At 34.9% G+C, this 23,739-nt stretch overlaps 3 protein-coding genes across 9 annotated transcripts in view; 2 read left to right on the top strand and 1 right to left on the bottom strand.

Moving 5' to 3' along the window:
* The window catches only part of LOC136028263 (F-BAR domain only protein 2-like), a 108,387-nt gene extending 105,169 nt beyond the window's left edge, over positions 1-3,218 (top strand). For all 5 annotated transcript variants that reach the window (XM_065706031.1, XM_065706022.1, XM_065706017.1 and 2 more), the window contains one exon: positions 1,165-3,218. In XM_065706031.1, coding sequence (XP_065562103.1) covers positions 1,165-1,244 — 80 coding nt within the window. In that variant the 3' untranslated portion in view covers positions 1,245-3,218. The remainder of the gene's footprint in view (positions 1-1,164) is intronic.
* Positions 1-23,739, bottom strand: part of LOC136028331 (glyceraldehyde-3-phosphate dehydrogenase-like) — a 360,255-nt gene that overhangs the window by 312,279 nt on the left and 24,237 nt on the right. The gene's annotated exons all lie outside the window — the stretch shown is intronic.
* Positions 15,958-23,739, top strand: part of LOC136028245 (uncharacterized) — a 306,509-nt gene continuing 298,727 nt past the window's right edge. For all 3 annotated transcript variants that reach the window (XM_065705985.1, XM_065705977.1, XM_065705994.1), the window contains exons 1-2: positions 15,958-16,036; positions 19,804-19,945. In XM_065705985.1, the coding sequence (XP_065562057.1) occupies positions 19,867-19,945 (79 nt within the window). In that variant the 5' untranslated portion in view covers positions 15,958-16,036; positions 19,804-19,866. The remainder of the gene's footprint in view (positions 16,037-19,803; positions 19,946-23,739) is intronic.

The raw sequence follows: 23,739 nt of genomic DNA, 5'->3' as shown, positions 1-23,739 counted from the left end.
ATGTGAGTGCGTTTCTTTGTTTTTGTTTTTTTCTCTTTTTTACATTATGTGTCTTTCATCTCTTGATGTTACTGTTGAGGTTTAGTTATATTTCCTTTTTTCCGTTGATAAGGGAAGCCAAACGTGATTGTCATAAGTTTGTCGCATTCAATATCTTCATTAAAAGTTTTACCCGTTACTTATATTTCTGTTTTTTCATTTTATTTATAACCTGCTTTATGGGATTTAATTTGCGATGGTGCAGTGTCTAGGTGGTCTATTTGACAATATGGGACCTGCGATTCGGTTCCCCCTACGACCAGATTTGGCAAAAGACTCGCCTTCTGTTCGTGTAAAAAAAGACCTAGCAATTAAAGTATCGAAAATAATCTGTCGAGGTTTTATGCCCCATTGACGACTCAGGAGGTTCTTTATCATTATTCTTATCCTTTATGAGGCTTCACATTTCTTAACCCTCTTATTATCATATAACAAAGGGATGTGGTGCTGAGCAGCTGTTTAGCGAATCTTCTCCCTAATTTTAGTCCTTTGACTGGACTTCTTTTTGGAAGGTAGGGAAAAGCAAAATCTCCGATCCCACCCTAGCTGCTCTATATTACTTCTGATTGAAAGAGTGGAGAAAAAGGGTTCTTGTGTCAACATGCATTTTTTTTCCTACTTCCCCTTTCCTATCTCCTAGGAACGATCGTAGGAAAACTGATCTGTCTGAACAGTACTTAGACACAAAAAATTGAGATAACTTTAAATATTTTGCTATCCAACCTCGTATGAGAAAGTATTAGTTGATTGTTTTCTTTAAATTTTCCTGGTTTGAAACACGATTTTAATCATGATTTTTTTTTTCTGAACTAGAAACTCCCAAATTTAATTGCTAGATTTATTGTATTTGCTTGTTTTATTTTCGCTTGAGAAGTTTTGATTTTGGGTAATCAAATATTAATTGAACGATTGCTAGTAATCAGTATATCTATAAAATTACGTCCTTAGGCCTTAGGTCCACAGTTCTTAGAAGAATCCTTTCAACTCTGTTGCTTTTGGGCAGTAGTATTCATGACTTTGCAAAAAGCGATTTGATTTTCACGAAGCACCAACATTGCTTTGGGTATTATGTTTTGATAATTGTGGGAATAAAACTAAATTGATACTAACAATGTTTTCTTTTAGGTTCATATTTATGGGAGCCAGATCTGCCTAATGCCGATCGTTATGCTGCTCCTCCAAGTGCAGTATCTTCACAATGTTGAAAATCAATTGAATTTAAAGAAGCCATTCTTTATTTCGGGTGCTAAGTGGAAACCAAGAAAGCAAAGCAACAAAGCTGAATAATGGGCTTGATTTTTATTTAAGTGATTTTTTTTCTCTTTTATTATCAAGTTGAAATCGTGTTAAGTTAATCTTGAAGTTAACATCTAATATCATAGCAATAATATTCGTACTTCAGTTATTACTTTTATCATAGATACACTCTGTTATTGTTCATTTTCGACCTACCTAGCTACTCCACGTATGGTTATCCTCATCGTTCATACCATGGTATATTTTTTACAGATTAATTCAAATTACATTTTGTATAATAGTCTGTAAAACCAATTTCGCGGGGGAAACTAGTAATATTCTCGCAAGTAGAGATACATTCCCTCACCAAAGTCATTTCAATATTGACGTATATATATCATGAATATCTAGCTGATCTTAATAATTTGGACAGAATTTCTTGATAAACTCGGTTTTCCTCTTTTTGGCTCAAATTATCTAGTGATACTGTGTCTTTGCTACAAATTAGACCCACAAAATTTTGTTTGGAGAACTTGATGGAAAAGGCTCTTCGGAAAGAGGAAACTATTTTCCTGAGATCTTATTGCTAAGAAGAGCACATTGTCAAAAATACGTGGGCTCCGAAAAGAAAAAAAAGTAGAAGCGAAAGAATTAGGGAAGAACAGTGCATAAATTAAACTAAAACTTTAGTCTTCTAAATGAGCCTATGCTTGTCATGCATAAACATGGGTGATAAATGTGCTTTGCTTGTAACTAACTACTGTAACTGACAGTTTACTGCACCACCAAGCCACCTGAGGCCAACACAGCTACGCACGCTACTCCTCCTTCCCAATACATTTAAATCCTCCCTCTTTGCACCCTCCCAAGAAATTCTCATTTCTTTTAAATCTTTCTTTACGATATCCTCTTTCAAGAGGATAATTCAAATTGTCAAGTTTCAAGTGCAAATTCAGATAATCAATGATTTTGAATAGCCAGTGATTGAAATCATTTAAATAACCTCTATTAACCAAATTAGAACTTGAACCTTCTAAATGAGCTACTGTTTGCTATGCGAAAAATTGGCTAATAAATACGTTCTGCTTGTAACAAACTCACGGTTAGAAGTGGACTGGCTTTTATATGACCAAATTATTATTTGAATGAAATGTCCTGTCTCCAAATTATATTGAACGACTGGTTAAATTCTAAGTGAAAATCCATGTAACCAACTACTTTGAATAAGTTCTTATCTAAATTAATTTTTATATTTTCTAAGTGGCAGTGCCCTGATATAATCCTAATACTCTACTCTATTCGATCTCAGTTTGTAGCAAGAGTTAACACAATCCACTGGGCTCTTTTTTTAAGGATTTTGGTTTGATGGCCTAATGGTCTTAAAAACCTTATCGAAAACAAGAGATTCGGTTTTTGTCAGTTCATTCAGTTCAGCCTTTATCTTGAAAGTTGCTTTTTCCTAAACTCGATGTAGTTATATAGCTTAATTTCTATTTTAGAAAATTCGGTTGCGGAGAGAGGGCTATAAATTGAACAAATTCCTAAAGATCGGCTTTTATTTAGATTTCCCTAAGATTAGACAAAGTCTGTTTACTGTAATGAGTTAAAGCAAAATATTAGTTCATAAAGTTTTAATTATTTTTTTCCTCTTTTCCTTTATGATATAAATTGAACCATTTAGAAGCTATGCTACCGCTTACTTGCTATATTTATGGGAGATTAACTGCCATGCTCTTTTCTTGTTACGCTGGGTTTAAAGAGTGTTTGCTGAAACAAGAGTTTGTAAGTTTTGTAGTGTATTTTATTTGTTGAGAAATTTGTAACACATATTACGGGACGTTATCCATATTCCATGATTAAATTCTGTATTTTATTGTTATGCTCTTTTTGTTGATTTAATTTTAGTCATTGTAAATATTTGTTTAATAAAATTCTTGAAACCATCTTGTGAGTTTGCCTTCTGTCACCGCAAAATACAACATTTGTCTGTTCCCTTTTTGTGGGAATGTCACATGGAGAGTAACACTAATAATATAGACTTTTTAATTTTTCCCATACAAGGCCTTTATGTAAGTTTTTGTTGTTGCTCATTTTAGTCACTCGTGACCTCTTCTTTTTTAAAGCCAGAATTACTTAGTCAAAACACAATTTAATCTCATTTTAGAAGCGAAAGAGTTTTACCCAAACTAATATTTGGTTTTGCCGGTTTTGTATCTTTAACGGATAGCGAAAGAATGGATTTGGAGCTGAATAATATGCCTTTATTTAAGAATAAAATAAAAAAAAGGCGCATTGATGGCGCATAGCGCGTCGACAGTTGTCGAGGTTTCAGGTGCTTGCCAAGCAGACGTAATTTATCACGCTGCCACAATAAATAAGATAATGCTTATTAGATCTTAAGTGACCTTGTACTGATTAAGTAAAAGAAAAGCTTATTAAACTGAAAGTAAGGAGCAACATTAAAATTTGAAACGAACAAATATTCTGTATACGAGATTGCCTCTATACCGTACTCATCACGCTAAAAAGTTTTTAGTACTTTTAAAAAAGGTTCTGATTCTGATTGGTTCATAAAGAATTGGGGCTAAAGGTCAAAATAATTCTTACAAAACAAAAATACATAAAAAAAGAGATTTTTCTTACAAAATACAAAATACTTCTTACAAAACAAAACAAAAATAATTCTTACAAAGCAAGAAATAATTCTTACAAAACAAGAATACATAGTAAGCAATCACAAAATGTTCTTTAAAAATACAAAACAAAAAATACTTCTTACGAAATTAAAAATAATTCGGGGGGGGGGGGGCTGCTCCCTCCTCTATACCCTACTCGTCACGTTAAAGTTTTTAGTACTTTTAAAAAAGGTTCTGATCCTGATTGGTTCATAAAGAATTGGACAAAAGGTCAAGCATTAGCGTAAAGAGCGGGGTATATTTAAGAGACAGCCCTCCTCATATACTGAAAAATATCTTTTCGTTTCAAGGTTTGATGTTCTTCATTACTTTCAGTAGAAAAAAACCTTTTTTTATATTTAATTTCTGATTGCTTTAAAATAATCTCAGGACATCTAGCTCCCCCTCCATAAAAAATCACCCCCGTGAAAAATTCCTCCATAGGAAGTTCCTAACCCCTTCCTTTTTTTTGCTGTCGAATATTTTCCATAGAAACAATAAACTTAACGTAAATCAAACAGTTCGCGGTAACGAACTCTAAGTAAGGAGCGATTCGGCACAATAGTAATCGACTCACTATTTTGTTTTATTATATTGTTATATTTTGTGTTTATTATATATGTGTTTATTATATTTATTATATTGTGTTTTATTATCATAATTGTTGCGTAAACACTCAGTTCTATGTGAAAATGGTTTTCCCTACCTTCAAGTGGATTGAAAATTAATAATAATAAAAAACAACTTGTGCACAAGTTTTTAACCTCTCACGCAAGAAGATGACCGTGCTTTGAAAAATGATTGATACGCTTTGCTTTTGTTTCTTCGCTATCGATTATCTATAAAGAAAATATCTAGGATATCAGCTGGACAAATCATCAGTTTTCGGTTGAGGGTTCGAGATATATTCCCCTCAAACTACCCCACTGAGTTCAGAACTCGACCGGGACAGTAGAAAAAAGGAAAACTAATGTGCACGAGTTTCTGACGCCTTATCTTAGAAAATTACCGTCGTCTTGCAGTCTATTCTCACTCGTACCTCCCTCTTTGTTGCCAATATTTAATAGAGTGTTTATTTTCCTCAAATACGTCAGAAGCCAACAATAGGTATATCCACTAGAAGAAGATGCATACCCCTCATCACTGAAGACGATCATGATATAATAAGAGATTAAAAAATATATGCATAGACTCTGTGACCAGTTAAACTTTGTCTTTTTTAATCCTTTCAGATTAGAACTTGAAATATCATCCTATAGAGCTTTATTAGTATCTTTATTAGTATTTTTATATGTATCTATCCCTAGCTGTCGGGAATCATATTTTTGCAGCTATTCTTTGATGTAGTAATTGCGAAACTACGTCATTGTGTTGTATTTCTATTTATAATCGCTGCTCAATCACATGAAGACGTATTTACTTGCCCTCAAATGTATAGGAAACAAAGAAAATATAGATAAATTATTTGTCTTAGCCTAAAATGCATATCAGGAACCAATAATAGGTATACCTTAGGAAAAGTTCTAAGTCCCTCATCGATAAGTATAACAACGGTCTAAATGCCGAATGTTACTTTCAAATCCCCGAATTGCATTCCACTTTTAATCTGATTCTTTCAATATGTACATTAAAACTAAAGTTGTCAACCCCTCTATATTTTTTAATTGTTAGTGTATAATGCCTTAAAAACAAAGGTGACCGCGATGTAATAATATATTCTTGTATGAACTTCCTTCTCCGTAGTAGAGATGAAACTGAAATTTTTGTATCCTAAAATACGACAGAAGCAAATAATAGGTGCATTAATTAACGAAAGATGCCAACTCCCTTTCTCCCGTCTTAAAATGTGTACCATATTTTTATTTATTTTTTTTTTTTACTGCAACACAGAAGTCGTCAACTTCTTGAACTTTTTAAAATAGTGTATCGTTTGATTTTTTTTTTTCACATTCTTTGATAAGCTAATCAAGGATTATTGATCACCTTAAAGAAAAGTCTACGTACCTTGGTTCAAAATTAAATTTTGTTGCAATGGAGCCATGTCACTACGAGCAAAAGTAAAGCTGCAACTTCTTTGGAAATTGAGCCAGATAACCGTCACACATCTTAAGCGCTTTTCTATTTTAGTCCAATTTCGACCTGAAATTGACGCCTGCCTGCCTGCTTGCCTTCTAGAACGGAACTTTCCAGTCAAGAGCAGGAGGATGGCACAAAGAGAAAAAAAAAGCTAAGGTGCAGAACTTGAGATAGTCCTCTCCAGCAAAGACTGCAAAATTCCGCTTCTGGCTCAATTACTAGTGAAAATTTCCTTTTTGGCCCCGGGCATGAATTATACGCAGCATAAGGTAATGTTATGTTCTCCAGTTTGGCCTGAGGGCCACACTTTTTTGCGAAAACAGCGGAGGTCTGACCCTTACCACTTTCTAACATTATATGGAAATTGGTAAACTAGGAAAAAACACGAGGACAAAACCTTAGTGTTGCTCCTGGAGCACAATTAGGCAAAGTCTATCAAAATATCATCTATATCTATATATTAGAATATTTATCAAAATTGATGTTCAATTTTTACTTACTTGTATGTCTGTCGGCGATATATAGTAGTTCTAATCCAGGTAAGATTTTGTTTGTATAATTTTTGCCCTGTCTGTAGTACCCAATAATTTGAGTTGAATTTTGATTGTGCTAATCCTCACTTTTCATTGTCATTTTCAATTAGGCATTTTGTCTTGGTTAGATATTCTTTACAACGTTGGATCTGTAGGCCCTGTAGAAAAAGAGACAAATGATTAGTTTTCTGTGGACTATGTTGCTATGTGTATCTGGGAACATTACCATGTTGAGTTTTTTTTAATTATTAATGAAAAAACAATCAATCTTACACAGAAGGAAAAAGTAAAAGCGAGAAAGGTAATGCTAACAAAAATTTAAACGGCTATTTTCATTATTCCAAGGTGAGTTCCATTTTGCATATATCTATCTTTTCTAATGGTTGTCATTCAAACACTCCAGTCGATGGATTTATCACATCATTTGTAACATCCGTACGACGATTAAAGTTAGTGTATGACGCAATACAAATACACTATTAGATTTTTAAGCCATAGTGAATGAGCATTTGTACAGGATTACCTATCGCATTTACATAAGGAATCAATTCCAATACCCAGCATCGCTCTTCCAACAAATGGATTATGCTTAATAAAAGATCTTGACAGCATTATGCAAATAAAGTATGGTTAGAAATTTTTCAGAAAGCACATTGTGAGATTTTTTTGTGGTACTTGTATGATAAACGCCCTACCGTTCAAGTTGTTCATTCATTGACGCATTATAGAACTGGTATTTTCGTTAGTTTCTTTCAGATTCGCGCGAGGACAAGACAAATAGAAGTGACAGAATAGATGAAAAATATATAATTTGGGCTATATATTTGTACATTAGGGGTGGGGTGGGAATAAAGTCTTTGGACAGTCTGAACCTAGAAAACAATTCTTACTACATAATCTACAGAATGATTGTAGGCTACCTAACAAATTAGGCGTGCAGACCCGCTATATTTTATCCCCCCCCCACCTAGTGTGCAAATGTATAGCCCAAATGTGTTTATAAAATATTAGATTTTTATCTAATTTCGGTTTATTTCATTAGGATTAAGCGTCGGAGAAATATATTAGAAGGACATTAGGTAGGGCGCTAATTCACTTTTTTGTCACTAACTCATATAAATTATATTAAAAAAGCTTGTAGAAACAAAAATTGATGCCATTTTTTAGCTATTTTTTTATGCTTGGCTGAGTATACAAGTTCTGGTGAATTTCTTCTTGGTGTTAGGACATCTTAGGCAGATGTGCTCCGCTAGGCAGTTATTAATATTTGTTACACATACCCATGGGTAGCTTTCCATGCACTCAAGGGTAAGGTGTATCACAAACCGGGATCTATTGTCACAGAGGGACATGAAAGGGAACAGAAATGGAGGGAAAAAACATCTAATTTTTACTAAAACTAAGAACTCTTTATTTGAAGGGGCTCATGTTTATTTATTTTTTCGCAAATAAGATATAAATTATTCATTTTAATCGACTACATTGACATTTTAAGCTTATTATTTCACTCTAGTCTGTTTCCCACTTTTAATTTTTCATTTCTGCTTAAGTGAAAGTGGGGCACTAATGAACAAACATGTATCCACCTCTTTGATTTTAAGGTTGTTCTTGAATTATATCTTAAGAGACCATGATACAATAGAGTTTATTATTGTTTCCTCTTGAGTTTCCTCTTCAACTAAATTAGCTGTAAAGTTTTTGTTACGCCACTCATTCAAAGATAAAATTTTCCACGACTTACAGGAGAAGAGACATAAGAGTATCATTTAATGGTACTGATTTGCAAACTTTTTTGGAACAATTGTTGTCTCCAAGGAAAGGATATCCTACCAACGTTTTTTCTGTCGCATTAATGGTTACCTGCCGAAATTTTTCGAAGCAAGTCAAGGCTGCGAAAATTCTCCCAAGGAACTTCGTAAAGTCTTAAAATAAATTAATTTGTTTTCTTTTACCAGAAAAGTATCATACTTTATCTAATGCTGAATATTTTCTTTCCTGTGTTTTTTTTGGTACCAGAAATGGGGCAAATGCTCTGTCCCACTCCCTCTCGTCCCCAATCTTTATCTTACTTTCTCTTTCACTTTGTTTATACTCATGGACAAGAACAAGTCCATTTAAAAGGGAAACACAGAATGCTTCTGTATCTAAAGCAAACCTTGCATAATATAAAGTGTTGCTAATAGTCTAGCCTAGGACAATGGTGTTGTCTTATGAGTTCGAAGAAAAAAGAAATGTCAGTGCTTTTTCCAAATTAAAAGGGGTTTTATAAGTATATATAAACATATATATAAGTAGTGATGCCTCAATCTATTTAACAACACCCATATCCTAGCATATCCCAGCTTTCTCTTTCACTTTGTTTGTACTCATGAACGTGAACGAGTCCATTTAAAAGAGAAACATTGAATCCTTCTGTATCTAAAGCAAACCTTGCATAATTTAAATTGTTGCCAATAGTCTAGCCTAGGACAATAGTGTTACCCTATGAGTCTGAAGAAAAAAGAAATGTCAGTGCTTTTTCCAAATTAAAAGGGGTTTTATAAGTATATATAAACATATATATAAGTAGTGATGCCTTAATCCATTTAACAACACCCATATCCCAACATTCCGACGACACCCACATCCTAGCATGCCAACGATCGGGAGTGTTGTCAGGATCCTGAGGTATGGGTGTCGTTGGAATGCTAGGATATGGGTGTCGTCGAAATGCTGGAATATGGGTGTTGTTAAATAGTTAAGGCACTATATATATATATATATATATAAATCTATTTAAAAACACCCAGCATCCCGACAACACCCACATATTACCATTCCGACTACAGCCAGCAGGTGCATGTTACATAATAGGGAATGTTTTCTTCGAGATGGAGGTGTTTGTTACGTAATTGGGAATGCTTTTCTAGGAGATGCGTGTGTTAATAATTCAAAAGCCTGCGAGGGCCAGGTAAGAACCTTCAGGGCCCTCTAGCGGGGAACTTCAAGACACCGGAGCCCTAGCGAGCAATTCCAACGGGGCCCTCACAACCAATTCCATTTGGGGCTTAGCTGTCAATTTCACCTGGCCCCCTAACCTAACCACCGGGGTCCTAGCATCCAATTTCGCTAGAGGCTTTAGTATCCAATTTCACTGGAGGCCCTAGGATCCAATTCCAATGGGAGGCCCCTAACTTAACCACCGGGGGCCCTTAGCATCCAATTCTAACGGGGCCCTAGCATTCAATTCCAACGGAGGGCTCTGAATAACCTTTTCCACCGGGGGAGCCCCTAACAGTCAATTCCAACGGCGCTCTAGCAACCAATGCCATCGTGGCCCCTAGCGAGCAATTCCAACGGAGCCCTAGCATCCAATTTCACCGGAGGCCCCTAGCCTAACCTAGCCACCGGAGCCCTAGCGTGCAACTTCACTGAGGGCTCCAGCATCCAATTCAAATGGGGGGGGGGCCTAACCTAACCTAACCACCGGGGTCCCTAGCATCCAATTCTATCGGGGACCTTGCATCCAATTTCACCACGCCCCTAAACTAACCTAACCACTGGAGCCCTAGGATCCAGGTCAAACGGGGGCCACTAGCAAATAATTCAATTTGAGCACCTAGTGAGCAATTCCAACGGGGTCTAGCATTCAATTTAACCGGGGGCTCGGCTCCTATCCTAACCAACGGGCCCTACCATCCAATTTCACTGGGGGTCGTAGCATCCCATTCCAAAGGGGCTTAACCCAACCTAACCACCAGGGGCCCTTAGCATCCAATTTCAACGGGATCCTAGCATTTAATTCCAACGGGGGGCCCTGGACAACCTTTTCCACCAAGGGGAGCCCCTAACAGTCAATTTCCACGGCGGTCTAGCAACCAATCCCATCGGGGCCTCTAGCGAGCAAATCTAACGGGGCTCTAGCCTCCAATTTCACCGGAGGCCCCTAGCCTAACCTAACCACTGGAGCCCTTGTATGCAATTTCACGGAGGGCCCTTGCATCCAATTCAAACCGGGGTTACTAACTAACCTAGACACAGGGGGTCCCTAGAATCCAACTCCATCGCGTCCCTTGCATCCAATTTTGCCAGACCCCTAAACTAACCTAACGACCGGAGCCCTAGGATCCACGTCAAACGGTAGCCCCTAGTAAAAATTCCATCGGAGCCCCTAGTGAGCAATTCCAACGGGGCCTAGCATTCAGTTTGACCAGGAGCTCAGCTCCTAACCTGACGACCGGGGCCCTAGCATCCAATTTCACTGAGCATCATTCATTTATTTCTGGGAGGTTTTAATGAAATTTCCAGGTTTTCTTTGAGCTAAGACTATGCATATTTTACACCACCGTGACAATATGTGGTTGGCTCACCCTCTATCAACCAGCTCCAGAGGGGGATTGCCATTAGAGGTAAATTTAATTCATATTAAGAGTTATTTCTGAGAAGTCTTAACGAAAATGCCATGTTTCTATGAACCAAGACTGTGCATATTCACACCATCCTCACAATATGTTGGCCGACCCACCCCCTAGCAATATGATCGAAACTTTTAAAAGAGCTAATTCGACTGGAAGGTAAAAGTTATAGTTCCCTTTTTAATAGTCAAAGGTGATTGTAGGGCAATCACCTAGGGCTATGTCTCTTGGTCGAGTAAGTATAGTATGTCTCTGGGAAAATTGAGCATATCAATACCCCACAGTTATGTAATTTGACCATTATGCTTTAAAAACTAAATCGAAAGGCACTGTGTATATGGTTGCCAATAAGACACCTCAGAATTATCTCGAGAACGACTGGGGGTATTAAGTTGCAACTTTTACGGCTATTATTATTATTACTACTTCTGGTCTTACGGTTTTAATAAATCCAAAGATTGTAAGTGTATTCAGGATGTCAGTCAGGATAGATAGAATTTCTTGGGAATGGTATTAAGTTTAATATGTAATTAATGCTGCCTCTGTATATCCTTTAATCTGAAGCTAAGCCATTATTAGGGGTATTTACTGTGTAGGGGAGGTGTTATCAAGAGTCAATTGGGGGTGAAATGTGGGCCAAATATTTTCGTCCGATGATTAGTTCTATAAATCAGTTTATTTTAAGCCAAAGCAGGTCACACAACCCAGTATTCAGCAATAGTTCATGTCTTTAAAGAGCAGGTTATGAGTTCTGTTGCTTTGGTAGTGGTAAAACTGAGAGCCAACGGTAACAATATCAAACTTCTCGTTCCACGTTCAATCATCAAACGTATTCATTCTACTTTTAAACCCAGCCATAAGCGGTTCATCCGTCTCTGGCAGTTCTAGTCCTTCGTCCAAATCGCCCTCTCATACGTCTTTCATTTGATACGTCCATGATCTTTTCCTTTTCGACTTGGTACCGTTGAAAGCGAGCAAATAAAGAATCAAACACATCTAGATTATAAAACGAAAATTTTGGCAGCGAAAAAGGAAGATTGGAAAAAGTTCTGCGAAGAAAAAGCTAGTTTGGACCCTTGGAACACTATAAATAAAATTTGCAAGTTAAAAGGCTCTGCGACTCTCCCAGTTCATATTTTAAAACAAGATGGGTCGATGACAGATTCACCTAAAGAGGCTGGAGAACAACTTCTAGGTAAATGGTTTTCGTCAGATGATAATTCTAATGACAGTGTTGCTCAAAAGTTGATAAGAAATGAAACAGAAAATATCTCTAGTGAAAATCAGGATAAAATGGAACCTATTACCATTGAAATTTTACAGGATGTTATTAAGTCGATCAAACCCATGAAGGCTCCAGGACCTGATGGTATAATGAATTTTACTATAAAGAAAAATATTAATGTTTTATCACCTACTTTGTTGAAGCTTTTTAATAGTTGCCTAAAGACATCATATTTTCCTGTCCTTTGGAAACAAGCAAACATTATAGTAATTCTTAAAAAAGGGAAAACTAATGATGGTAACCCCGGTTCTTATCGCCCGATTAGCTTGTTGTCAAACATCGGAAAAATTTTTGAACGGATTATTATGAATAGATTAGATAAACTTAGTTTGGATAATTGTTGGGTTTCTAAAAGACAATTTGGGTTTTGCAAGGGTAAAAGTACAATAGATGCAGTTGACAATATGGTAAGCGTTATTGAGAAAAATAAAGAGGAAAAGAAATTCACACTTTGTCTTTTTTTTGACATTAAAGGAGCATTCGACAATGCATGGCATCCAGGTATTTTAAAAAAGCTCAAGGATAAGAAATGCCCAATTCAATTGTTAAGATTAGTGAAAAGTTTTTTATCAGATAGGACGGTATCATATGGAAAAGATGAATCCCGGAAGTTGGAAAAGTCTTGTCCGCAAGGATCAATTTTGTCTCCTTTTTTATGGTTAATCAACATAAATGACCTTTTAGAAATGGATTTTGGTGAAAATTGTACGATTCAGGCATATGCTGACGATGTCACTGTAATTTTAACGAGTAAAAATATTCTGTTTTTAGAAAATTTGGCGGAAAAAATATTTCAGAAGTTTGGAGTGTGGGCTGCAGAAAACAAACTTACTTTCGACCAACGTAAAACAGAAGCTGTATTGTTCACAAACAAACCGAAGTTCCTGTTGTAAATCTTTTTTTTTGGAGGAGAAAAAATTAATATACAACAAAAAGTCTGTTACTTAGGAATTATTTTAGATAGGAAATTTTTATGGACTGATCATGTCTCTTCCCGAGTTACTGCTGCAAAGCAGTATTCGACGAGACTCCTTTGTGCAGCGAAGATGACATGGGGTCTCAAACCACAAGCTTTAAGAAAATTATATAAATCAGTTATAGAAAGTACAGTTTTGTATGGGGTATCAGTTTGGTTTTCAGCTCTTAGAAAGAAAAATATTTTACAAATGCTACAGTCTGCTCAAAGAACTTCAATGATAATAATCTCAAAATCTTTCCGTTCTGCCCAAAATGACGTAATTACGGCCATTGCTGAGGTATTGCCAATTTCTTTCCGAGCGACTGAGCTAGCGACATTGCGCTATGCGAAAAAAGGCCGTCCAAGTCACTGGCCAAATTTCGCTTCTCCTGAATTCCCCCTTTCTAAACGCTCATCCAATCATAGTACTTTCACTGATGAATCATTAGTAGATATTTTAGGCCTTTCGACAGTACGAGAAATCCATACTTCAACTTTTCATATTAATAGAAAGGCATTGAAAAATATACTTTACGGACGATGGTATGAAGAATTTAAGAATAAAGTTAGTTCTTGGTCAATTCGTTTTTTACTTCAACAGAAGATTTATTAGCTGTTTGCAAAGTTCAGCCCTCCTACCATCTAACGCAGATTATTACGGGTCATTGCAGGCTAAATTTCTTTCTTCACCGAATAAACAAAATTGATACGGAGTTGTGCCTTTGCGGTGTAAATGAAACTTGTTCCCATTTTCTTTTTGAGTGCCCTATTTTTGTTCGTGAACGTTTAGAATTAATATTTCACCTTAATTGTATCAATGTTCCTTTTCCTTTTAATCTTGATTTGATTTTTAAATTTAGGAATGTTAGAAATATTTTACTGGAATACATAAGAAAAACTAAACGTTTGGATTTGGGGTTATAATCTTATTTAAAAATATGTGGATTTTTTTTATGTCTGATAACGGAATTCAGTGTGTATTATTTAGTTTGTCTTTTTGTTTTTGTTTTCTCTTGTTTAGTTAGATTGTATGTACAAAATTATGTGTTTTGTAGTTTATTTTAGATGTTTAGTTTTGTTTCTTTGTTAGTCGTGAAATGCCGTAAGGCTAATTTTTTTTTCTTTTTCTTTTTGTCCATAGTGTTTAGCTTTAGAATAGAAAGTGAAATACTTTTTGTAAGTTGAATCACTAAATAAATTCATTCACTGTAGCATCTCCAAACAAGCTGTATCTGCTAATTTATCTTCCAATAGGCTAACAACCGGTTTCTTTCATCAGAATAAATATAAAAAAAAATCTCAGTATAAAGTAAATGTAATTATTAATTTCTTTTTCCGAGTGTTAAGCGTTTTTTTCAATGACCTTTTTTATGGTACTTGATATGTACCTAGTGACATATAGAGATCGGAAATTTTTTTGGTCTGTCGGCCTGTCTGTCCCGGTTTTGCTACTTTAGGCACTTCCAGGTAGGCTAGGGAGATGAAATTTGGCAGGCATATCAGAAATCAGACAAGATTAAATTATAAATTGTTGTATCCCCGATTCGACCATCTGGGGGAAGTGGGGGACGATTTAATCGGGAAAATTAGAAAAAATGAGGTATTTTTAACTTACGAACGGGTGATCAAATCTTAGTGAAATTTGATGTTTGGAAGGATATCGTGTCTCAAAGCTCTTATTTTAAATTCCGACTGGATATGGTGACGTTGGGGGGAGTTTGGGGGAACCTAAAATCTTGGAAAACGCTTAGAATGGAGGGACCGGTTGAAACTTGGTGGGAAAACTAAGCACAAGTCCTTGATACGTGATTGACATAATCGGAACCGATCTGCTCCCTTTGGAGTAGTTAGGGGGGAAGTTTATTCTAAAAAATTAGAAAAAATGAGGTATTCATTTTTCATATTCATATCTCAATGGTATTCATATCTCAATGAAATTTGATATTTAAAAGGATATCGTGTCTCAAAGCTCTTATTTTAAATCCTGACCGGATCTGGTGACATTGGGGGGAGTTTGGGAGAAGCCTAAGATCTTGGGAAACGCTTAGAATAGAGGGATGGGGATGAAACTTGGTGGAAAAATAAGCATAAGTCCTAGATACGTAATTGACATAATCGGGGATCCGCTCTACTTGGGGGAGTTGGGGGGAGGGTTAATTCAGAAAAATTAGAAAAAATGACGTATTTTTAATTTACGATGGAGCGATGGGATCTTCATGAAACTTTATATTTAGAACGGTTTTTTTTCTGTTTTGATGCTCACGAAACAACATTATACAAAATGATCGATTATCTGATATTGACAGTTGCAGTTGCATAAAAATACATTAAAAATATTCAAATCTCGTAATAATTAATACAATGGGAATTGATATTTTTAGGGATTGTCTCCCTAGTGGGATATCTGACTCAAAATTTACTTTTTGTTCAAATTGACATTATACTTGGAAGATATTCACTTTTTGTGGATTCTGTTTATCCAGTACTTAACATTTATGGAATGGAAGGGTTTTTTCTATAGTTATGACTTCCGCAAAAATTTCTACCAACCCTGGTTCTGGAGGACAATAATCACACCCTCAGCAACAATTGTTTCATATTCGATTAATCACTTCCCGAGATAAAAATTTCATGGGCTACTCCGTTTTCAAATAATTTTAAATAGGGTTGATCTATTATCTAACCGGAGGTAGAACATTGATGCTTCCGGTTCCGGATGCAGGTGATATGAGCCAGGATTTTTAGCAAATGATCAGTCATAAAACACTAACGATTCCAATCATTTCTATGGTGCATTTGTTTTAGTGTCACATTATATGGATTAAAATCAAAATTAGCAAGTAAGGTTCTTGGCCAGTTTTTTGGCCGGCATACAATTGAACGTTTCGATTCCAAAAAGTTGTTTTATAGCAGCATAACACTTGACATTTTTTTTCACTGTCTTATAGTTACTTTTTTAATTTTACATTTTTATTTTTGGTTTGTAGTTTGTTTACTGGAACTTAAAAGGTCGTATGGATAGTAAGTTATTCCTGAATGAAAAAAGGTACTTGTATGATATAGCCCCGACCACTTAAGTTGTTCATGTACTAACGTATTGTAGAACCGTTTCTTTTCGTTAGTTTTTTTTCACCTTAGCGCGAGCCAATACATAGAAAAGCGACAGAATAGATGGAAAATATATAATTTGGACTATATATTTGCACATTAGGGGGAGGAGGGGGGAGGGTATTTGGATAGTGTGAAGTTGAAAGCAATTCTAACTTCACAATATGCAGAATAATTGTACCTAACACATTAGGCATGCAGACCCGCCGTATTTTACCCCCACTCCCTTTAATGTGCAAATATATACCAAAGTTTGCTTCTAAAGTATTTTATTTTTTTTTATCATACTTAAGGTTCTATGGGTTTACCCCCCGGCGTTTAAAAAACTACCAATTTTCCCATCCTTAACTTTCGAAAAAGTTTATGCTGTCAATTCGCAAGACGATTTTGATGATAAGAATGCTATTGCAGTAACACAATATCTTTTTAATCTCGGATGGGAACTTATATTTGATGTTTAGTCAAATGTAAACACGTGTGTACTGGATTCATCTACTGTACTTAGAGTAACAATAGTGTTGTTACCTGCAGCACCGAAATCTGGCTTTTGTTTCGATGAAAAAAAGACGTTAGAACCAAAAATTAACAACAATTAATTTGAGTCAACGGAGTGACGCTGAATTAGTAAAGAGCGATGTATCCTCGGTATATTTTGTTCCCAGCCGATTTTGAGAAATTGGATTGGAATTGAAGTTCTATTTTTCAGGGATGGAAACTATGGTTTTGGGTTCATCTTAATAGCAAGAACTTATTGTAAAAGCTAGTTAAGCAAGGAAGATTTTGAGACCCTTGGAAATGGGACTGGATCGAGATAGAAAGTGGCATTGTGATCGACGTGGTTAAAAACCTATAAATAGAGGTGTCCCCCCGAGAAATTTTTTTTTTAGCCTATGTCACTGATTTGCCTCTTTTCTTTTTTTTTCTCTCCCGCTAATGGGGCACTGAAACATTGTCGGTAACTATTTTAGGGTTTTTTTGAAAGAAAATCCTCGTATCTGCGTACCATTATAAATTTATCTCAATGATTCCATGACAAATTATAATTTCTGTGTCTTTTCAGTATTGTTATCTGTATGTCGGCAACAAATCTAGAACTAGAATCTTGCTTTTGGCGCCTAAAGTTTAGGGGTTAAAAAGTTTAAACTATTTTAGGGTTTTTTTTTGAAAGAAAATCCTCGTATCTGCGTACCATTATATATTTATCTCAATGATTCCATGACAAATTATAATTTCTGTGTCTTTTCAGTATTGTTATCTGTATGTCGGCAACAAATCTAGAACTAGAATCTTGCTTTTGGCGCCTAAAGTTACACCAGTACGACAACTATTTTTAGGAAAATCACTAGGCTTTGAAATGAAAGACTTTTAAAAATGTTTTCCTCGCATTGTTCTAAGATGAAGCAAAAAAATAAGTATATCGAATTTTTCTGCTGTATGTTCTCTTCTAACTTAAATAGAAAGTACAAGTTTTACAAGAAACTCGAAAGATGATTTTTCATTCGACTGGTAAACAGCTCATTAAATACGCTTTAGGTTTCAGTTGAGTAGGAATATAAATCAGTAATGGCTTTACTCTCATTTAATGTGAATTTAACTATTTTAGGATCTCCTATTTAATGGAGGAGAGGGTAATTATTTACCTAATTGGAGATTAATTTATCTAAATAGGAGAGGATTTACCCTCACTTCTCCTATTTACAGGTGATGGTAAGAATATTTTCAAAACAGATATCATTTGTTTCTTCCTTACAATGTGCCTTCCATCATCAATAGGTATTGATAAAATATAATAGAAGGCACGTACGCAATAGGGGAGAGGGCTCCTGGAAAAATAAACGAGAAGAAACTTGTGTAGGAACAACCTACAAAATATGTACATCTCTTAGGCACTTCCTTCTATTTATTGCCAAGGTTTTTCAACATGGGGTGTTTACAAAATTACAAATAATTTAATTATAGTAAACAGTTACAATAAATAATTAGAATGTTAATAATAAATAACTTATAACACGTAAATTATAATAAAAATTATTTATAAATAAATGAATTATTGAAATGATCACCATCTAGCAGTGTCTAGAATTTCCTTGTGCACAAGGGCACACAGTGGCATAGGTCTCAAAGAGAAGGATCTAGGATCTCATTGCCTTAAGTTTTCTCAGGTTATTAATCTACATAGTTAAGTCTGATGCCCAAGTCACACTATAGTCAAACCTATTGAACAAAAAGAAAAAGATATGTTTTTATCGTTGATTGTAGCGTTATGCTTGCACTGTGCTATTACTACTACTACTGCTACTACTATTACTACTACTACTACTACTGCTACTACTACTAGTACTACTACTACTACTACTAGTACTACTACTACTACTACTACTACTACTACTACTACTACTACTAATACTACTACTACTGCTACTACTACTACCACTACTGCTGCTGCTAATACTGCTACTACTACTTCCAATACTGCTACTACTACTACTATTACTACTGCTACTACTACTGCTACCACCTGTACTATTACCAATACTACTACTACTAATAATAACTATTTATCGCTAATCCGCAATGAACAACAAGAAACAGTGGAGTAAAGAAGTATAAACAGAAAAAGGCCGAAAGGAAACCCAGCCCAATCGAGTAGATGAAAAGCAAGGTATAAGACCATGAAAGGGCTGAAACTTTGAAATAGCAGACTCGAACAACCGTTTGTGCTGCAAGTTCAATTTTTCTGCTATATCTGGAATGCTATTTATTGCTTTTAAATGCCTTGGGGTTCAGTAGCCCTACTGCTGTTAGTTGTAATCTCTGTTCGTTAAAAGCTTGACTAGATTATTAACTTTGATCCTTACTCTTCTTAGGATTTATTTATTTATCAATTTCGTTTCGTTTTAAGATTTGATTGCTAAGGGATTTTTTTTTCTCGACTTAGGTGTTAGCATGGCTCATCACTTTTCTTTGCGAAATGTATTTTTGGAAAAAAATTCAAATTTATAGTTTTTTCTTCATTTTTAATTGACAAGTTTTATTGTTGGTGAATGTTAGGATTACTTATATTGGCTTTTTGCTTAAGATAGTAAAACGTTTTATCGCGTTTGAAATGGTGGACAAAGTTTATCTGCTCAAGAAAATAAAATGTTGTACTGTATTTCAATGGGAGTTCAGTCACTAGTAGTTTCGTATCGCAAATCTTTAATGTTAGTTTTACTGATAGGATTTTGGCTGCAATTTTAATAAAGATGTCCACATAGCCCGAAACTATACTTGAACATGCGATACTTGAATATGTAATTATAATTTATGAAATGTTTAACATAACTGTTTTTAGTTGTAAAAAGCAAAAAAAGAATTTACTTTCTAACTTTCCATATCGTGCCATCCTTTGCAGCATTATAGTTTTCTTATCTGCTAGAACCCATCATGGTTTTGATTTGAAATCTGTGAAGAATGTTTATGGAGCTACAGTCAGTACTAATTATCAAGTATATTTTAGGCTGAAAACTATGGAATAAAATATAGTTCAAAATTTTCCGAAAATAAAACCTCATTCTTCGCAATGGCTGCATTAACAAAGCTCAGGTTTGCGATGTATGGAATTTGTTTTCTACTAAGTCTGTTGATCTCAGAAGCTTCTGGTAAGTCATTTGTTTTCTTGTCTCAATATGTCACCTTGATATATTCAATCCTAGTACTAGTTAATAAAATATAAACTTACATTTTAAATCTTCCATTCGAAGCGAAATAGAAATGGGACAGATCTCTCTGAAATTCGATGTTCAGAATCTGCTTTTAGGGGGTCTGATATTTTGCACACCCCTAGATTCGGAAAATTTGTGATATTATCTTTTAAAAGAGTCGGTAAAACAAATCCCCCTAGACTTTTACAATTAAGTTTTTTCATATTCTCTAAAAACCTGAGAAACACTTCCTCCGATTTTCGTGAATTGTCCCCTCTGACATTCAGTGGGAATAAGAACATACGAAACATAATTTTGTACGACAATATGTTTCTACTATCACAAAACTATACATCTGGTTTACTCCAAGGTTTAGCCTTCTGAATAAATGCAACTGAAACTGAAGTGAGAAACGTACCGTATTAAACTTGAACATTCAATATTTAAGGCAAGGATAAAAGATTGGTAGCTGATCTTGAGAAGTTATGATCTCGAATTGCCAGACAGTTGGAGATTGTATCTGCTCTCTAGCAGCATTGACTTATTGAAATTTGTAATAAGGGGCCCAAACCAAGGGTTTACAAATTTTAACCGGGCTCATATTAAACTTAGAAAGCTATCGGTGACTGACTCCATTATTTTAAGACATGTATTCTGCTTATAATTCAATTGTCTCTCTAAAATTATAAAGCAAAAACTTAATTTTCAGATAAATAGTATCTTATGCATGAGCTTATACATAAGTTTGTGTTGGGGAATGAAAGAAGTTGGAAGTAGAAAGTTTTACACAAGATGCTTTTAAAATGAGCTTCTTGAAAATTACGAGAAAACGAGCGCTTTCCTCTGTAATTAAAATAACTTTTTGTGGAATATAAACTCTCAGAGTGAAATGAGTCAATTATGTAACTTCTCTATGGTGTAAAAAAAAAATCTTCCTATAGGAATAATCTAAAATTGAGGGAAAGGCTGTTTCATGGGCATGAACAACTTTGATTACTGAAAGGTATATATGAAAAAAACATTTAGTATTAGGATTCAATTATATATTAAAATATATTCTACTGTATTTAGCTCTTACGAGCTACATATGGTTGTAACCTTGTGTTCGAAGGTCAAATATGGCACCAAACTCTTTTGAAGGGTTACCACACACTTTTTCTGTAGCTAAATAACAATTTATCTGTGGGTATTTGTCTTTCATCATTGTTGCAATGATATAATTTATTAAATAATAAACTAAACCATTGTAACCGAAATTGAAAAAGGGGTTTAAAAAATCCATCTAATGACAAACATTTTCCATGTAGTACTGGTCTGGAAATATTTTTTTCCTTCAGATTAAGTTTAATAACAATTTGAAATTACGATAACAAATATTTTTTAGTGTCGAAAAACAGCCTGTCCTCGCTCAAAAATGATGTTTAATTGTAATAAAAAGTATACCATTGAAATCTGAAAAGTATACCATTGATTGCTGAAAATCTGGACTAGAAATATGCAGTTAACTATTTTAAATAAGAAGGAAAACGAAACTTAAAATTATGTTTTGATTAAATAAAAAAAAACAAGTCTTTTTTAACGGAAAGTAAGGAGCGATATTAAAACTTAAAACGAACAGAAATTACTTCGTATGTGAAAAAAGCTGCTTCCTCATCAATATTTTTAAAATCAGCATTAAAATGCGATTCTTTTGATGTAGCTATTGGCATCAAAATTCCATTTTTTAGAGTTTTGGCTACTATTGAGCCGGATCGCTCCTTACTACAGTTCGTTACCACGAACTGAAGGCGAATCTGCCTTGAGCCAGAAGAAAAACCATATTTTTTTTTATATATGACACAGTTGCTTCTCCTTTTTTTCCCTAAGGATGGTCGTATCGAACCAATAGTAGTAGATAGATAGATTGATTTATTCCAACAAAAATAAAAGTACAACAAATGTACATACAATATAAATAATCAGCAGAAACAATCAACATCAAATACCCCCGCAAGGCTCTATGGCCAGAAATGCAGGAAAAAAAAATCGGAAAAAACATTTAATAGGACATAACTCCCCGCAAGGCTCTATGGTCGGAATTGTGGGGCGAAAAAAAAGAAGAAAAACAAACAATTGACAAAACACGAGAAAAAAAAACCCTCAAACAAGCATCCGTGACTGCCCTCTGAAAACCCGGCCAGTGCACATTGCTATACAAAAATACTATACCAACCTTAAATTCCAACCACAACTAGATGTGTCAACTGCATGTGGGCGCTAAAGAAATAGTAATAAAGAAATAAAGATAAAATACATAAAAAGAAATTTCAATAAACTAATCAAAGAGGTAAAAAGTTATTTCATAATCCTTCTAAAAGTACCAAGCAAATGACACTTTCTCGCCAACTCAGGTAAGGTATTCCAGGCCGACTGATAAATAGTCAGGGGGTTGAAATCTTGGGGTTGAAAACACTTTTTCAAAAAAAAGATCACGTCATGACCAATGGGTGTTTTCTACCGTTATAACCTTATGAAAATCAGCCAAAAGAGGCTCAAAATGTCGGAAAATTCAAATGCTATGATAAACATTTGATTTTTCTTGGTCTAAAAGCCTATACTGGAAGTTTACACGCTGTGTTGGTTGGATATCGGTAGTAAAATATCGACTCCTATCTTTCCTGTACTCAGAGTTATGCCTGTTCACATGTCCCGATATTGTGAAACAAGCCTTAGAGGACAAGGTTATTTTATGTAGAAGGTCTGTTTTACCGGTACTATTTGGGCACCCATCGATTCGCAAAATGTCCAGCCAGTCATGGACAGTAAGGTTCTGATTTCTTCGTATCGTTTAGGTTTTCTTAGGCAAAGAAACAATCATAATCATTATTGAAAAGATGGCTTATAAAACTTGCTCTTTGTAAAACAGTTAAGTTCAGAAAATAAATTAATCTACTGCTAATAAGAAAACTTTTTATGCCTAAGTTAAGCCTAAGTATTCATGGCAGGGAACGTACATACATGCCTGGCAAAGGGTAAAGTTTCTAGTTTACACATTGCTTAACAGAGAACATCTAGTTAACACATTGCTAACAGATAACGATCTAGTTAACACGTTGCTAACATATAACGATCTAGTTAACACATTGCTAACAGATAACGATCTGGTCAACACATTGCTAACAGATAACGACCTAGTTAACATATTACTAACATATAACGATCTAGTTAACACATTGCTAACAGATAACAATCTAGCTAACACATTGCTAACATGTAACGATCTAGTAAACATATTCCTAACATATAACGAACTGGTTAACACCTTGCTAACAGATGAAAATCTAGTTAACACATGGCTAACAGATAACGATCTAGCTAACACATTGCTAACATGTAATGATCTAGTTAACACATTTCTAACAGATAACGATCTAATCAACACATTACTAACAGATTAAGATCTAGTTAACACATTGCTAACATGCAACGATCTAGTAAACACATTCCTAACATATAACGAACTGGTTAAAACCTTGCTAACAGATGAAAATCTAGTTAACACATGGCTAACAGATAACGATCTAGCTAACACATTGCTAACATGTAATGATCTAGTTAACACATTTCTAACAGATAACGACCTAATCAACACATTGCTAACAGATTACGATCTAGTTAACACATTGCTAACGTGTAACGATCTAGTAAACACAATCCTAACATATAACGAACTGGTTAACACCTTGCTAACAGATGAAAATCTAGTTAACACA

This window comes from Artemia franciscana, chromosome 1, assembly GCF_032884065.1.
Source record: "Artemia franciscana chromosome 1, ASM3288406v1, whole genome shotgun sequence".
In the NCBI taxonomy this organism is placed as follows: domain Eukaryota; kingdom Metazoa; phylum Arthropoda; class Branchiopoda; order Anostraca; family Artemiidae; genus Artemia; species Artemia franciscana.
This window is presented reverse-complemented; position numbering and strand designations above follow the sequence as displayed.